At 43.8% G+C, this 19,075-nt stretch overlaps 1 protein-coding gene across 6 annotated transcripts in view; it reads left to right on the top strand.

Moving 5' to 3' along the window:
- ARID1B (AT-rich interaction domain 1B) overlaps nucleotides 1-19,075 on the top strand; it is a 458,656-nt gene that overhangs the window by 381,604 nt on the left and 57,977 nt on the right. For all 6 annotated transcript variants that reach the window (XM_063443418.1, XM_063443420.1, XM_063443417.1 and 3 more), the window contains one exon: nucleotides 742-875. In XM_063443418.1, the coding sequence (XP_063299488.1) occupies nucleotides 742-875 (134 nt within the window). The remainder of the gene's footprint in view (nucleotides 1-741; nucleotides 876-19,075) is intronic.

Here is a 19,075-nt window from a genome sequence, read left to right as displayed (position 1 = left end):
ATACATTAAGATTACTTTTGATGCTAAATTAGTTGCATTTCACATTTTCAAATGCATAGCTGCTGTTCTCAATCTCTTGTTTTGACAGATACTCCAAACATTCCATGTTCTATCGACATTTGTTAAACATTGTGTGACAGCTGCAGAACCTTTTTTATAGGTAGTGATTCTGACGGCAGGGACTTTGTTTTGACTTAAGTACCTGTGCGTCTTACCCATACGTTTCAGTGCTTCTTAAAGAGACACTCCACAGCCCTCTAAAAAAACAACATAATTATTTAGTAGATATACCTCATGAAAACATGCATTTTATTTAAGTATGCATTTTTAATTGTAGGTAAAATCAGCTTGCAAAAGCTGCATATCTCTTGTCTGCAGCCTTTGCAAGCCATTCCCCAGGGTAAACTTTGTGTGGCTTTCCAATCACATACTTCCTAATGCAGCTCAAGGAGAAGTCTTTGTAAGGCAGGTGCTTTGTGCAGTTGCTTGCCGTTTGAGTTTAGCTCCACTGAGCTAAACAACTAGGAAGCAACAAGACTGGTTGACAGCCAGTGGGATTAATTTATAAATGTGCCAAGGTAAAGTGTTCTAGATGTTTGGAGTGTTCCTTTTTATATTTGTAGAAGACAGTTGAGGAATGTAATAATGTAGCGTAATTAAATTCTTACCTTGGAAGAATGACTGCTATTATGAGATTATTCGTTAACCTAAGAATTATTTTGTATTTTCCCAACAAAACAGGCAAAGCGGATTTCCTGGTATAAACCACAGTGGTCTTATGGGTTCAAACTCCCCATATAACCAGTCCATGAACAACAGTGCTGGGATGATGAACCCTCAAGCTTCCCCATACAACATGATAACCAGCTCAACAGGTAAAACGTCAGTTATTTTCAGTGAGTGTTAAATTACAGTACATGCACTTCTGTAGGGGGAAAAGAAATGGCATTGGTGCTATTTTCCGCAGGCCTAACCGCATGTATCACTTTACGTTCATTTGTTTAAACTGTAAACTCTCATGACCACTTATTCCTCCAGTAGGCCGAAATTAGTTTTATCATCATGTACTAGTAGGTTTATCTGTTCATTCATTGTACAACACTGGAATATTTTAAAACCCCAAGAATTGTTCAGACTCTTTCTCAGTTATGGTTAGGTTTACCATAAGAGTTAGCATTAGGATGAGATTGTGATAAGGGTTAATGCTGGGTTAGGAATAGTGCAGCATTAAGGTTAGAGTGGGTGTACGGTTAGCGAGTGTAAACACAGGAATAGAGTTGATATAGCGTTAATGTTAACTACCAACAATGTATTTAGGTCCTAGACATTTGAGCTTTTTTAACAATCAGGACTTTTACACTAATCCAGGGCTTTCCAAACTTCTATGGGCCAAGACCCACTTTTGAAACCGGTAATTTTTTGAGACCCACTTGCTTTTAATACACATTTTAAAAATGAACACCATAGCAATCAGCTTTAGATGCATACAATTAGCACACCATGGCAAACCGCTTTAGAAGCATACAATTGGCACATCATGGCAATCCACTGTAGAGGCATACAAGTAGCACACCATGGCAATCTGCTTTAGATGCATACGATTGGCACACCATGGCAATCAGTTTTAGATGCATACAATTGGCACACCATGGCAATCAGTTTTAGAAGCATAACATTGGCACAACTTGGCAATCAGTTTTAGAAGCATAACATTGGCACAACTTGGCAATCAGTTTTAGAAGCATTCAATTGGCACACCATGGCAATCGACTTTAGAGGCATACAACTGGCACACCATGGCAATCCGCTGTAGAGTTATACTGTGACAAAACGCCTTTTGTCACTGGATTGTTAGGTGACAAGCTGCCCTTTTCCCCTGGCTGTTGGAGGAGCCTGATTGCCCTTTAAAAACATTATTTGGGCTAATGGATTTATATTGTGCTGCTGCTGGCCCTTTAAGAACTGCATTGTGGCTTATGGACTTGTATTGAACCATGCTGGCCCTTTTAAGAACTGTCTGGGTACATAGTGAGACTTTGTGTGACAATGCCCCTTTAAGACAGTGTCCCCAGTGTCCCCAGACTTAGTTAAAATATTTTGTTCCTGGCTATTTTCCACTTGGTTCAGTAAATGGGGCTTACTGAACCAAGAACCACACAGGCGGACTACCCAGAAGTGGAAGTGTGCAGGCAATTTTCCTCCCAGGCTGGGAACCTGCTGTAGGTAAATTGCTGACCGCTGGGGGCCGCAGTTCGTGCAAACGAACACGTGGCGGCAGCCATCTTTGTTCATTCGAAAGAGGTCAGCGGTATGTGTAGCCAAATTAATGGAACTGAAATCGGCTACACATTTCACCTAACATTGCTGACCCTTACCTTATCCTACACTGAATTTTCAGCTGCAGAGACTAAGTCCCGTTCGGCAGTTCGAACGCACGTTCGAATGGGACTTAGTCATTTTTCTGCATAAAATTGACCGACCGCACAGCCCAAATCTATGGAACTGTTTTGGGCAGGAAAATTTGCTTGCGGTCGGTCACAAAGGACTTCCATCTAACTTTTTATGTACTGGAGGGATTTGTATGATTTTTGGTTATGTTTATATTTAAAGTATAAATATTTATGTGAATATGATGCATATTTTTAAAGTTACAGTGTATGTATAAAAAGTGTATTTTTTCCTGTCTGTGATAAATTACATTAACCCATTGTGTTCAGTAATTATATCACAGGCAGAAGGGAGGGATTGTATGTTTGTGCTGGGTGTGTTTTACGGTGTGTTCCTGTAAATGATTGGTTGTACTGTGTCCCACCCTGTGGGATGTCCCCTTGCATGGGGACTTGCATAAAAGCCAGTGTGTGTTCATTAAAAGTTCAGATCATCTTGTACCTTCATGAAGTTTCGGCTCATGTTTGGGGGACTGGAGAACTACACTCTGGGGATTGCTATAATCGCTATAATCACTATACTCCCCAGGGTATAATCACTAAGCTCTGCTAAGAGCTTGTTCCTGTTTCTGCTCTCTGGAATTCAGAAGAGGTTGACCTACTGGAAGCTGGATCCTGGTCTTGGGTCCAGAATGGGTGGAGACGGCGAGACCCCAACCAAGCTGCGGCGGTTCGTGGGAGTCTACAGTGGTTATGTTGTCTGGCGGAGTGCTTGGAGTCCTCGGGAAGCACTAGGAGCATCCATCAACGGAAGGTACCCGGTCGGGGTGCCAGCGGTTCCGTTACACATACAATTGTAACATCATGGCAACTTTAGGTGCATAAAATTGGCACACCATGGCAATCTGTTTTAGAGGCATACAATTGGCACACCATGGAAATCAGTTTTAGATGCATTCACTTGGCACACCGTGGCAATCAATTTTAGAAGCATAACATTGGCACAGCTTGGCAATCAATTTTAGAAGCATAACATTGGCACACCTTGGCAATCAGTTTTAGAAGCATAACATTGGCACATTATGGCAATCCATTTTAGAAGCATAACATTGGCACACCTTGGCAATCAGTTTTAAAAGCATAAAATTGGCATAACATGCCAGTTTTAGAGGCATAACTTTGGTATATCCTAGCAGTTTTAGAGGCAGAAACTTGGTATATCATGCCAGTTTTAGAGGCATAATTTAGCATATCATGGCAGTTTTAGAGACATAATTTTGTGTATAATGGGAATTTTAGAGACAGAAACTTGACATATCATGGCAATCAGTTTTGGATGCATACAACTGCTTACTCACAGCAGGCAGAATCAGAAGCGCTGTGTCCCGCTCTTTCATCCAGGCACCTCACGTTGAGTATCCTAGTGGTGGAACTAATGTAGAGAGGGCCCTGGTGGCTTCTGAATGAAGAGGTGTGTTTGTATGTAGAGTTGGTGTTTGATTGAAGGGGTGTCTGTATATAATGTTAGTGTTTTATTATAGGAGTGTGTTTGTATGTAATGTTTACGTTTGATTGCAGTGCATGTGTAGTGGGTGCAGTGTGTGTGTGTGTGTAGTGGATGCAGTTTGCGTATATTACCGGTATGTATATAAAAATATACATATAGACAATGTATGTTTGAATGTAAGCATGTTTTTGTATGGAGTATGTGTGTGTGAAAGTTGGTGTTTGAATGCAGGTGTGCATTTCTGTGCAGTGTATACACTTACACACACACACACACACACACACACACACATACAGAGACGCACAGACACACATGCAAATACACTTACATAAATACACATACACACTGACACAGCAACACACACAATGACACCTAGTTTCGCACACACACAGACACGCATGTACACAGATACACAATACACACAAATACACACACACTGACACAAAAGGATACACAGATACACATACACACAGAGACAGGAGGTGAGGGTGACAGTGTGGGGGGCACTTTGATAAAGGGTGATAGTGTAAGGGGGTAGGGTGAGAAATGGTTACAGTGTGGGGCAGTGTAAAAAGGGTTGCAGTGTAAGGGCAGGGGGAGAAAGGATTACAGTGGGCAGGCACAGTGAGAAAGAGTTACACTGTGGGGGCCAGAGGGAGAAAGGGCTATGGGGAGGGGGGCAGTTTGAGAAAGGGTTACATTGGGGGTGCAGGGCAAGAAGGGGTGACAGTGGGGGGGAAGGGTGAGAAGGGTTACGGGGTGGGGGGGCAGGGTGTGGGGGGCTGTGTCCTACCTTTATTTGTAATTGAATAAATTCCCTGGTGGTCTAATGGTAGTCCGGTGGGTTAACTCTATTGTCTGCAGCTCCGCCGGGTGCAAAGCTGCAGCTCATGTGACAGGGGTCTCATGATTTTCCAGAGTGTTGCCATGGGAGCTCGCAAGACCTCTATTACACGGTCTGCAGCTCTGCGCCTGGCGCCTGCGCCTGGCGCTGTGCTCTTTCTGGGGCAGACTGACTAGAGGGGCTGGCGGCATACAGGGCCGAGTCCCCGGCGAGTCCCCTACCGAGTCCCCGGCGGCCCTGGATGCGTGGGTCAGCGCGACCTACCGGAAATCCGCGAAACACACTTTGGGAAACCCTGCACTAATCAATTTGGGGTCTTTTTCTTTTATTTGCACTTATTGAAAGCAAAACTACGTATATACACAGGAATAATACTCACAGTAACGTGTATTTAAACTACAATAACTGTTTTTAGACATTAGTCGGTGTAAATAAGATCCATTTTTGCTAAATTACATTTTAGTTGCAAACATTTTTATTTATAAATCACCTAGAATTTTTCAGCCACTGCCCCTGGCCACACCCTTACTCGCATTCCAAAAATTAAAGTATCCTTCTTTGTCCATTTGTAATGTTGGGAGGTATGGATACTGCATTCTCAAAATATCCACATGCACTGGCGTCTACCTTGGACAGCAGTGATAGACTGAGAGCACTGAGGTAACCCGCTCTCAGCCTGTCTATGCAGTAGAAATAAGCACTGGTAAAATCAGAAGTGTAAATTCTGAATTATCAATATGGCTGAAGAGGGGGTGGTCTTTGGGAGCCAGAAATCGCAAAAAGGTTTTACCAGATCAGTTTGACAAACATGTAAGTGAATTTATTACACTAAGCTGTTGTGGGTATGGTGCATAAAATTCATCTTTAACGTGGACGGAATAGCTGAGAACATTGTATATAGCATTAAATACCTATCCACCAATATATATCCGATATATATGCTGGGTGTGACACTGCAGCTGGATCCGGTTTGTCACCAATTATAGCCATTATGGTCACAGTGTTGTGGGATTGTATTTTTTCACTGTAGATTTGCCAGTATGCTGGATTAAAACCAAATGCTATTACAAAAAAAGGAAGCCTGTAAAGCTCTGGAACTTTTAATACTGTTAATGTGTGCTGATGAGTGATGCTAAATTTCATCAGAGCTTTAAATAAAGTCCTTTGATCTCTGCACTGCTGCCTTTAGCTACTGATCTGTTTTAATTGAAAGCTTAGTATGTTTAATTGTTTTTCTTATTTTTCTCTCTAAGAGATTTGTGTGAAGAGTCTGCGGTCTTTGTGATTTAATTTAAGGGGAAGATACCTTAAAGCACCTGTGCCCCCCACCTCCCCTTCAATCCAATCTAACATACAAAGTTAGCCAATTGCGGTACCTTGCAGAGGAGCTCTGCTTCAAATATTCAGACACAAAACACAAGCGTAACACCTATATTATTATTATTATGTTATTTATATATCGCCAACAAATTACATATACATTGAAAACCAATTTTTTTTTTAGTATCAAATTATGAATTACACCATAACTTGTATTCTTCACACAGATTCTAAGCCTGTACAAGAACAATTTCTTTATTTTGTTCCCAATTTCTTTTTAAATAAACTGCTTTGTTTCTTACATTGCTCACTTGTTCTAGATAACCTTGGACACCAGAGAAAAAAAAATATTGTTAACTGGGACTAACCCAAAGGAATTATGTACAGTTAGAATGCATTAATTTAATTTAGCAGGTTTGAGTCCAAAGAGTAAACATTTCAACTTTGGTAAGGGAGATTGATTAACCCAGGGACGTGAAAGACCAATTTCATGCCAATACTACAAGCTGAACCCAAAAGAACCTATGCCAGAATAGAGTGTCCCACTTTTGGGGTATTTAGTTCTGTACAGGCCTGCCACTGTTAAGAGTGTGACATTCCATATAGATACAGCATTTTAATGATGAATCAGGTGTATGCCGCCCCGTCTTCCCACAAACACACATGCGGAACATCTCATATAAATGAGTTTACCAACACTATCCTACAAGTAACTATTACCAGATTATGGAGACTGAAACCATACAGTGCTACTAAATAATATTTTAAAAAATATTTATATATTAACACCATGTGATGATATTGATTGTATTGCTTCTATTTACATTGATAAGTAGTGATGTTTGTAAAGAACCAAAAAGGTATGCAAAAAGTTCCCACTTATGGTGCCATTTTTTGAACTTGTATAAGGAGATGCTGATAGGCGCAGTGCAGCTTTTTCCCACTCATGCCCCATAGCCTTCTAAATTGATAAGCCATGGAGGCAGAGCTAGCCCCTGCGAGACCAGAACGGCAATGGAGAAAATATAACTTTTAACTCTACTCTGAGGGGGGCCAGGGACCTAAATATTTACTCCAGCACCATAGTGTTAGGAATAAGTGTTTGCATTCCTAACACTCTATTGTTCCTTTAAGTATGGTAACAATTTTTCATTTTTCTTTTTCTTTTCTTTTTTTCTTGAGTGTTCCCCCATACCTTCCAGTTTTCAGATTATGTTTTTTTTTTTTTTGTGTTCTCTTTATAAATCAGATAACAGTTATCATTTTTCTATTTCTTGTCTAATAATTTGTAATTCCATGCGTAAGGAAGTAGTGATTTAGTTTGAACAGCTGTCTGTATCAACTTTCATTACCTGCTGTTTATAGACTTTTTGCATTCCTTTCAGTACCTTCAGCTTCATGATAATGCAGATTTTTCTAGCACTGAGTGTGTGTGAATTGCTTTATATGAACATTTGTCTCTGTCATAGGACAAATAGCTTTTCAATATGTGTATATGCCTCTCATGCACACTATCTCATACATTACTCATTCCATAATGGATTGCTACAGTAACCTCCACTGGTAGATCTAGCCTAAAAGATTTCTCGTGCTTCTCGATTTATTTGGAACAACCTTCCTCAGAACTTCTAAATTACTCCTAAACATCTTTTAAATTAAGCATGGTTTTAATGAATATATTGACTTGTAATGTGTATTACTTTACAGGATTTATAAACAACACTTTTGCCATTCTGGTATACATCTTTCTTTTACTCACAGAATGTAAACTGTATTGGATAAGGAAACCTTATTATTATTATATATATATAATCTTACTTATTATACTGATATTTTCCTTAATGTAACATGTAAAGTGCTAACTATGCCAGTAAGTGGTATGTCCATTAAATTTGTAAAGATCTATAACCAAAGAAAATGTGTTCCAGACTTCTGCACCCTGTCTTAAACAAGTGATTATAAAGTATGGCAATATCTGGATCCAGACTATAGATAATTTAAGGACAATTTTTCATCAGGTCCTAAACCAGCCAGACAATTTCATGATACTTAGGACAATTTTGCTACCTCAAACTATTTTTCTAATGTGCTCTCCTTGATTGTTACCTTATCAATTAAATTATTTAAAGATCTATAATGATCAATGCAACAAGGAGCTTGCAGATTACCAAGCAGGAAGGGAAGCAGTATGTTGCACACATAGTACTTTATAGCCCTTGGTATTGATAATTGAGACACGGCATGTTGTACACATAATACTTCATAGCCCTAGGCAGGGCCGGACTGGGAAAACAATTTGGCCCAGGCATTTTTTAATCACAGCGGCCCATTAAGAAGTGGGCAGGGGCATATAGGGTGTGTTTTGTTATCACCAATGACAAGCACGCCCCCTCTTAATGTGAGCATGTTGGTTCAAGGCTCTTACAGGGCAGACCATACGCAAAGCTCTGCTGAAGAGCTCTAGAATGAGAAAAAGGCCCTTTGTTTGTTCTGTACAGTGCAAGCAAATTTAATAACATACTTGCGCTGTGTTTGCTTGCAACGTGTCTCTGGTGGGATATAAATGGGATACCAGGAGACAAAAAGGACCAGGAAAGAGTATTGTGTATTGTGCATGTGTTTGGAGCCTGCTTGTGGGATTGCATGTGTGTAGAGTGAGCTGATTGTGGTGTGGTATTGTGTAAATAGGTCTGTTTCAGTTGTGTTGTGTTTGTGGTGTAATGTAATGCATGTGTGGCTACGGGCTGTGGAGAGTGAGTGTATAGGGAGTATAGTGTGTATAGGAGATGTAGCAAGTGTGCGCATACGGGCTGTAGTGTGTGTATATAAGTGATGTAGTGTGTGTAGGGGTTGTAGAGAGTGTGTGTTTACTTAGTGTGTGTTTACTTGTAAGGAATCTAGTATGTGCATAGGGTATCCAGAGTGTGTATGTCAGGAATGTAGTGTGTGTGGTATTGTGTGCATGTGTAAGTTGTGCAGTGTGTATGTGAGGGGGAGGCAGTGTGTGTGTAAAATGTGCAGTGAGTATGTGGGGGATGTAGTGTGTGTGTGTGAGGGTGATGTGTGTGTGTATGTTTGGATGAACTGTGTGTTGGGGGGCAGATTAATGTCACTATAAATGTATTTAAACAACAACAAAAAACAAGCATTATACCTCCCCCCCCCCCTTTTTACCTTATGCCTGGGAGGGGGGACATTGCTGCAATCCCTGGTGGTCCTAGTTGTGAGTGAACTCTGGCCTGTGGGGCTAGAGTTTACTCTCACGAGATCAGGGGCGTTGCCATGGCAATGCTCCAACCTCGCGAGAGGAACCCGGCAGAGCAGCAAGATAGAGCTCCTCCGGGTCCTCTCCGGTCTCGCTCACCCAACGGCGGCCGCATATCAGTACTAATGGGCTGGTGAAGGAGATCTTCACCGGCCAGGCACAGAATACAGCAGGGCCAGCGCTCAGATAGCACGGGCCCTGCATGGATTGGCCGGGGTGAGCCTGTGACCTCTCCTGCCGGCCCTGGCCCATGGCCATCGCGGCTCACCGGTGTGCCTGGTGGCCAGTCTGGGCCTGGCCCTAGGTATTGATAATTGAGACACAGTATGTTGTACACATAGTACTTCATAGCCCTAGGTATTGATAATTAAAACACAGTATGTTATATACATAGTACCTCATAGACCTAAATATTGATAAGACACAGTATGTTGTACACAGTACTTGATAATTGAGACTCATTAGTTGTCTATAAGTGTAGAGCAAGCATTTTACACTTAAAGGTAATCACGGGCCAAATTAACAAGGTTTAAGTTTATGTGGGCCGCAAAAAAACAAAAACTTTAGTTTTCATAGAAACATAAGTTTATTTAGAAAAGTACAGCATAAAAAAAGTTGCCTGACACTGGATGTCCTCACGCTTGTAGGGCTTCAATGTAAACAAAAGAGCAAATTTATTTTAAGGAGACAAGCATTTGCATATAACCAATGTTATTCCACGAAGAATTCCACGAACGGCTTCCCTCTTAGCAGCGATTGTTCCCCTCATACGAATTAACAAGAGTACCGAACAGCGCTCTTTCTAGCTGTTCGTGAAATAAAGATCCGGTGTTCGGGAAGTCGAGTGTCCGATTTTAGTTCCAGACACTCGACGACCGCACAAAAAAAAATGGCCGCCGTTTTCTCAGCCACGTGGCGATATGGCAATACGAACAACGGCCGCACAGGTAGAGGGTTCAATTGAGGCATGCTTTGAAGTTAACGAGCCAGGGGGATGGTCTCTGTTCGGTAGTTACATCTACCGAATGAAAAGGGGAGAAATACCAAACATAAAGAGGGATTTCTTCACATAGGGGACCTGTCTTTCTTGCTTTTATATGTTGACTATAGTGATCCTTTAAGAAACGTTTGGTAATGGGACTGAAATGGTGAACGTATGCTGTTGCACAGATGTAAAAAACAAATTACATTAACTTGTTGATTTTGAAGTTCTAGGAGTGTGTTCTTCCCATAGAAAAGCATTGGAAGGCTATTGTGCATGTGTGTTAAAAAGTTCAGCGGCCAGACAGCATCTCCATGGGGAGCGTTCAGCGCCTCCATGCATACCCAATCTAATACACTCCCACTATTCTAATACACTGCCCACAAACCCAATACATTGCCCCTCTCCCTCCACTCGAATACATTGCCCCTCTCCCTCCACTCTAATACATTGCCCCCTTCACCCAATCTAATACACTGCCCTTCCTCCATCCACTCTAATTGAATACACTGCCCTCCCTCACCTCAATTTAATACACTGCCCCTCTCCCTCCCACAATTTAATACTGTCCTCCCCCCAATTTAATACACTGCCTCCTCCCACAATGTAACACGCTGCCCTCTCTATCACCACTCCAATGCACTGTCCCCTCCTTCCCCCAATTTTATAAACTGCCCTCCCCCCAGTTTAACACACTGCCACCTCCCACCACTCTAATACACTGCCCCACTCTCTCCCCCAATTTAACACACCGGGCCCCCTCCCTCCTTCAAATTAATACACTACCACCTTCCCCAATTTAACACACTATACAGGAAGGTACCACAGGCCTCTCCACTTCTACTTTAAGATAAGCCGCCCGTCCTCCAGTTCCAATCCAGCTTTTCTCTGCTCAAGCAGGCCAGGTGGCTAACGCAGGAGAGAATGAAGTTTGGTCTTTCTGATCATAGCTCTTTCTTCTTCCCCAAATCAATACCCTCTGATTCCAGTTATTTACGCTTTAACATATTATATCCCATATGGACTTACAAACACATTACATTGTTCATTCTAAACTGTAATTGTGTTGCCATATAAAAATAACCCCCTCCTCCCAATTTGCTATATTATGTGTTACAGGTTTCCATGATTATATTTAAAAATTCCCAGATTTTACTATTAACATGACGTAAAGTCATGATTTTATTAAAGACACGGAGACTCCTATTATGCATATCTCTTTCTTTATTACTCTCAGCAGCAAAGAAATAGAGATAAATAAATAACTGAAATGAACAAAAAATACAGTGCTCAAGCAACCAATCACATAACACAGGTAGTGACTATAATATGCTTGATGCACCCACAATCCCCCTCTTTCTTGCGGATAACGAAGACCAAAACGTAGAAATCCAACTTCAGCTAACGTAGCCAACAGCATCCCCAACATGGAAAATCACGAGAAATTCAGGCTAAAAGGAGACATAGAAAAAATATGGTAATATCTGGGCTCCAAACTGCATGTGCGTACCGACAATCAATTAAATCACTAAGTCAATCTCAACTCCCCACACCTAAAACATGTTAATATATCAAGCGGTAGAATAAACGCATTTCTCCAAAACATATAAAGTCAGATAATGAAACATTATAACCAAAACTGCAAATAGAGAAACTTACTATAACTACCCACCATACCAGCCAATTTCCAACCACAACCGGGTGGGTGGGTGGGAATAATACTCGCCTCCGTGTCTTTAATAAAATCATGACTTTACGTCATGTTAATAGTAAAATCTGGGAATTTTATTAAAGACACGGAGGCTTCTATTATGCAAGTTCAAAGCTTAGAAACCACTTGAGATGCAAAATGGTCAATCGGCCTGAAGTAGAAATCACGAAAAGTCGATTCCCGTGACCAATCCGCTGCACGTAGAATATCTTCCAAGCGGCAGCCCATAGCCGAAGCCTTGGAGGCCATAGCCCCACGGACTGAAGCAGGGGTGAATCTGGACGTATCGATCCCGGCCAGAGTCAACAATTCCCGTACCCATCTTGCCAATGTAGGGGTAGACACCGGAAGGTGTGGGGCTCTAAACAAAATGAACAAGGGGCATAAATCCGGAGACCGTAACAGTCGAGTAACCTCCATATAGGCCTGAAGGCATTCAACTGGACAGAGAGCAGGATTATCCTGGAATCTAGGGTAGACGAACACTTTTGAAGCCAACTTCGTCCTTCTGGATATGTTAAAGGAGATGCCTTCCGGGGTAAACACAATGGCATTCCAGTCGAGTGCTCGAACATCCGAAACCCTCTTACAAGAAATCAAACATAACAGCATGACCACCTTAGCCGACAGCTGTTTCAGTGTCAGATCTTGATTTGGATACCAAGATGACGAAAATCGTAGAACCACATTCACGTCCCAAAAGGCAGTGAATCTCGCACAGGGTGGTCTAGTGAGGCGAATCCCTTTGAGTAGCCAGCATACGAAGGGGTGACGCCCTACAGGCGAACCATCCAAACCTTGATGCCCAGCTGACATAAATTAATAGTGTGATAAGCCTTCCCAGATTCAAACATCTCAGTAAGGAATTCCATGATCATATGCAAAGGGGCAGATACGGGATCCACTGACCGTCCCATGCACCAACCAGACCAGATTCGCCAGGCGGATCGGTATGCCACTCAAGTACCAGGTGCCCATGCATTGTCGAGGAGGTCGAGAGTTGATTGCGGAACTTCCGCGACAGTCCAGGGTCCCCTGAAAGGGGCCATGCCATTAGACGTAGAAGGCCGCGATCCACTAACTCGTGCGAGTTGCCATCCGGATCCCTCAGGAGATTCGGGAAGGTTGGTATTAGTCGTGGGTAATCTGCGGTCAACTCCAGTAACCGAGGGAACCAAGGCCAAGACCGCCACAGTGGCGCGATCAACACCATCAAGCAGTCGTGTCGAGTCAGTTTCGACAGCGTGCAAGCTATCAGGTTGAACAGGGCAAAGGCGTAAATTCGAGCATTCGGCCACTCTTGAAGGAACGCATCCGTCGCCACTGCTGCCGGATCTGGTCTCCAACTGAAGAACTTGGGCACTTGTGTGTTGAGACGGGACGCGAAAAGGTCCACTTCGAATGGGCCCCATATTAGATCCAATCCCTGGAAGGCCGCAGTGTGTAAGTGCCAACCCTTGGTGCAAAGTTCCATGATCTCCGAGGAGATCATTTCTTCTTGATCCCGAGCGAGTGACAGCTCCCTGGGAACAGAGAGCTGAAGAGGCATGGACACAAAGTCTATATGGTAACCCCGTACTGTTTGGAGAACCCAAGCATCTGTTGTTAAGGCAGCCCACGCCTCGTAAAACTGGGCCAATCTGCCCGCCACCCGCTCTTGCGTATGAGGGAAAAAAGGGGTACTCACCATAAGGGCGTCTGCCCGACGAGGCACCTCTCGGATAGCGGGAGTTCCAGGTGTGGTGAAAGAACGGAGCCGGTCTGGGCTCCTGAAAATTCCTTGAAGGGAAGAAGGAGCCTCTCTGAGCTCGAAACGAACCCCGGAATCCTTGGCCGGGTGGACGGCTCCTGTTGTGCCCGGCCCCTCCAAAAACTCTAGGGGACACGCCCTCTTCATGTTAGCTTGGGCCTTATCAATGGCAGTGAAAGTTTTCACATAAGATCCCAAATCTTTGACAAAATTGTCGCCAAACAACATCCCCTCAACCGAGGGACCTGGTTCTGATACGGCCATGGTAGCCAATTTCGGGTCAGTTTTTAGCAGGATAGCTTTCCTGCTCTCAGCGGATATGGCCATGTTGGCATTGCCTAGCAAACAAATGGCACGCTGTACCCAGCCAATCGCCACATCCAGATCAAGCTCCGACTCACCGCCTTGGCGGATTCCAACACCTCATAGGCCTTAGACAATGGACCAAGAGTGTCCATTATCTTGTCCTGGCAGTTCCACAGGGAAAAATCTAGGCCTTTTTTCGGTTTCCAGGCCGATTTATTAAGGAATTGTGCAATCTGAGGATCGACTTCGGGTGTCTTACACGCCGATCCTAGGACTGAGGGTCTAGGGCATTCCGCCCGCAGTTTACTGCGACCCTCCTTAGAGAGTGGCGTGCGCATCCTGTGCGCAATATAACGTGCAATATGCTCGGTTGGTTCCCACTCAGCTGAGCGAGGATGACGCAGGTCATCCGGATCAAACAGGGGGTTACCCTGCAGATCCAGAAGCACTGCGCCGCCGCTCGCCCCCTGGGCAGCAACACCCTGAGCAGGAATAGCGCCCCAGTACGGGGTGCTACGGCAGGGGGAGCTCCCTCCTCCGAGCCGGCCTCATCTTAAGAGGCATAATCCATCTCCTCATAGTCATCCTCCTCACTCCGGTCGCTCTCCGACCTTTCTTCACTGGATCTAGCCCGTTTCCATAATCTGGCTGTTTTTGCCCGACCAGGGGCTCTTTTGCGCGGGGGTAGCGCGCCATCTCTGACTGCCTCAGGCGAGTCCGTCAGGGCAGGAATAACCTGCGTCATGGAGTGGGAGGAGAGGTGTTTGGCCTTCACCTTGGCCTTACAGGCAGCAGGTGAGGCAGGGGTAGGGGCAGGACCCGTTCCCTGTAGGTTAGGGGTAGCCACCTGGGGCAACAAAAGGGACTGTGCCAGAGTCTGGGAAAAGGAGGAGGACATAGCCCCCATAGCGGAGGCAAGCGCTCTCTGGAGAGAAGACGCCATGGTGGAGTCCAGCAGTGCTTGGAATCAGGGCCGGCGCGTCCATAAGGCGGCACAGCGGCCGCCTTAGGGCGCATCGGCTCTGGGGGCGCAAGATTTCGGTGACCGGCAGGAGGGAAGCGCTCCCTCCTGCCAGGTCACCTTCTGGACCCCCGGCGGGCGGCAGCGTTCTAATGAGAGGCGGCGAGGGAGCTCTAACCTGTCTGCTCTGCTCCCTCGCGCACCGTGTGCTGATTCTGCGGGAGCCGGAATATGACGTCATATTCCGGCTCCTGCGGCATCAGTAGACAGCCCGCGAGGGAGCAGAGCAGACAGGTTAGAGCTCCCTCGCCGCCTCTCATTAGAACGCTGCCGCCCGCCGCACGGAAGCCCCACTGGACCCCAGGGACACATCCACACCAGCTCTCCAGGTAGGGAGGCTGGGTGGATATTATTATTAATTTGTGTGTGTCTGAAAGTGTATGTGTGAGTGTGTGTGTGTCTGAAAGTGTATGTGTGAGTGTGTGTGTGTCTGAAAGTGTGTGTGTCTGAAAGTGTTTGTCTGTAAGTGTGTGTCTGTGAGTGTGAGTGTGTGTGTATGTGTATGTGTCTGTCAGTGTGTGTGTGTATGTGTTTGTCTGTGTGTGTGAGTGTGTGTCTGTGTATGTGTGTCTGTGAGTGTATGTCTGTGAGTGTGTGTGTGTGTGTATGTGTTTGTCTTTGTGTGTGTATGTGTTTGTCTGTGAGTGTGTGTCTGTATGTGTCTGTGTGTATGTGTTTGTGAGTGTGTGTCTGTTTATGTGTTTGTGAGTGTTTCTGTGTGTGTCTGTATATGTGTGAGTGTGTGTATGTGTCTGTGTGTGTCTGTGAATGATTGTATGAATGTGTGTGTCTGTCAGTGTATGAGTGTGTGTTTGTGAGTGTCTGTCAAATCAGTGAGAGTATGTTTGTGATTGAGTGTGTGTCAGATCAGTGAGTCTGTGTCTGTCAGTGACGTCTGTGTGTTTGTCATTGATTGTGTGTGGCTGTTAGTGTGTATACACCACTGAGTGTAGCGTGGCGGGGCGGAGCGCAGTACAGGAGCTTCTGTTTCCTGTACCCGGCCAGACTGAGAGGAGGTGCTCACGGAGAGAGCACTTCCTGTCAGTCCAGCCAGGTACAGAAAACTGAAGCTCCTGCAGAGGGTCTGCTCTGCAACGCTACAAGACAGGTAGGAGGCACAACAGGAAGGGGAGTGTGACCGCTAAGAGGGTGGGGGGTGCACCAAGGGACAGAGAGGGGAGGGGAGAGAAAAACCAAGGGACAGGGAAAAGAGGGGGGAGGGGAGAGAAACACTAAGGGACGGGGAAGAGGGAGGGGCTGGTTAGGAGGCACATAGGTGAAGATGTTAATTTTAGAGGGGGGGGGGCGGGAAAATTCATCTTCGCCTATGTACCCAAAAATCCTTGCACCGGCCCTGCTTGGAACTCCTCAGACACGATTTGTTCCTCAGGGACCCCCTGATGGAACTCATCAATGTGGCCCTCAGGCCCATCACCCTTATCCTGCATGATTGCAGGTGAGGAATAAATTAATGGCAATAAGAACAGGCAATCTGAAAGAAAAATAGAGACAGAAAATATAAGTATCCAGGAGAAACAAAGGAAAAAATGGTCAGGTTATTAACCCAAAAAGGGACAGTACAGTAGAGAAGAAATTAATGAAATTGAACAAGTAACAAAAATTCCCATATCACATAAGCATTGTGAAGCAAATAAAAAAAAAACAGTACATACCCAACAGTGGTGTGTCCAGAGAGAGGAGAGTGGGCACTGGGTGCCTGCAGCAATGTCCCGTCAGAGAAACGAGGCCGGGCGGAAGAAAAATGGCCGCCTCACGAGGCAGGGAGGTGAGACAGCCGGAGAGAGTGGGGGATGGGGCGCGCGCGCAGTAACAGCGCGGCCCGACCTTCACACGCTCGGGAGCCGCCGCCGAGCTAAGCGGAGGCTCACCGGCATGTGCCCGAGCAGGGTCGGGTGAAGGGGATTCCCCACGGCCACCCACGGCACACGGTGGAGAGGGGAAAGGGCCGGCGGTGGTACCGACGTATGCGGCAGTAACAGCCCCCAGGGGAGCACACCACAGGGTAATAAAGCTAACTAAATCGAACAATACTAAGACGAAAATGAAAATAAAAGTAGTAGGCTCCTAATAAGCCCAAGGGCTATCACCAGGAGCAAATAATTAAGAAACACAAGCAATCAATGTAAAACAAATCATTACTAAGCACAGAGCAGGAAAATGTGTACTTAACTGGTCTGAGAGCAGCAAAGAAATAGGGGGATTGTGGGTGCATCAAGCATATTATAGTCACTTCCTGTGTTGTGTGATTGGTTGCTTGAGCACTGTATTTTTTTGTTCATTTCAGTTATTAATGTATCTCTATTTCTTTGCTGCTGAGAGTAATAAAGAAAGAGATATGCATAATATGAGCCTCTGTGTCTTTAACCCCTTAAGGACACATGACATGTGTGACATGTCACAATTCCCTTTTATTCCAGAAGTTTGGTCCTTAAGGGGTTAATAAAATCTGAAGTTACGAAATCATACTGTTGTATTTTCTTATTTGCCATTTCATCTGTCATAAATCTCACCGCCATTTTATAACATCTTAATACACAATCTGAGGATTTCACATGCAAATATTATCTGCATTTGGGTAAATAAGTCTATATAACTTTCTAGAATGTTTTTGTTCATTTTAAGCTTGTGGTATCATAAAAAAGCTCCTGCATTATTGGCAGTTACCGAAGTAGCATCAGAATTCTATAAAAGCACTCTGAAAAATAAAAAGGGTGAAATTTAAAACACAAATAAAAACCTACTAATCTGGGAAATATCATATAATTGCCTAGAATTTGGTGGAGACAATGATTTTATGTGTGAATGTGAAAAATAACCATTCATGGGTGGGACAAATTACTATTATCTGTCATCATATTTCCCCATTTAACAATAAATATCACTTGAATAGTGCTTTAGCGAAATTTTACCCGCACCTACAGTGGTCCATTAGTAGTGATTGTTGCTGCACGTACCTTTGATCACAGTACCATTCTAGATTAAAAGCATGCTGTTACGTTCCACATCTAAATCACTTAATATCTGCGATATTTGCACTGTTACATATTTCTTTTCCTTCTACAATAAGCTAAAATTGGTTCACTGCCTGCTATGCAATGCATAATTGTAAATGTACATAGAACATGATTTTTTTTTTTTTTTGGCAGACCGGTGGTTATTATGAACCTGCAGTGTTGCTACAGATACTAGCAAATTAGCACCGTGGTGCTTGCCAGTTTATACGCCAGAGTCCTGCACATTTTCTAACTGTTGTAATTAGAACTAATTATTTTCTAAAACACAGTAATATACGAATATGTGCAATAATCATTTTTGTAGAAGACAATCTGTGAAGTGTTTGTTTTCAGTTTTTTTTTTTTTTTTCTCTCTAAGCCTTCTCTGGCTCCTTTTAACTACGTGCTTGCTGAATATCAGAAGTTCTTCATAAATGGGTGATTTCTCTAAACAAAATGTAGTGGACAGTGCTGCAATTCAGATTGGCTGTGCTTGCTTTGGATAGTGCTGATGCTAAATTCAGATATAAGCATTTTTTTAATTAAGGTCACGTTGAATCTATAAACCATTATCAAGCACATGCACGTATTGCTCTGTTTAGTAAGTCACCCACAATGGGTTCCTTGGGCTTGATGAAGGTATGTTGAGATAACTACTCAGTGTTTTTCAAATAAACCACCTCAAGGCACATATGTAATATGCTGATCCTTCCTGCCATTTGCTGATATTTTAGCAGGAATCTATGCTATTTTAACATTGTGTGCATGCTGAGCATTTTGCTATTCAGGGCACTGATCTATACCTATTTTATTTTTATATAATTATATATAATTAGTTATATTTTTGGTGGCAGAGAGGGTGTATCCTGTCAGCAGTTGAAGTTTACAGATGGGGACACTAGACTCTACAACCAAAATTTCACCAAGATTCCTGATTTTTGCCCCAAGTAACACAGGGTATTTAGGAG

Source organism: Pelobates fuscus, chromosome 2 (genome assembly GCF_036172605.1).
Source record: "Pelobates fuscus isolate aPelFus1 chromosome 2, aPelFus1.pri, whole genome shotgun sequence".
NCBI lineage: Eukaryota > Metazoa > Chordata > Amphibia > Anura > Pelobatidae > Pelobates > Pelobates fuscus.
The sequence above is the reverse complement of the archived record's forward strand: the minus strand, read 5'-3'. Positions and strand labels throughout refer to the sequence as shown.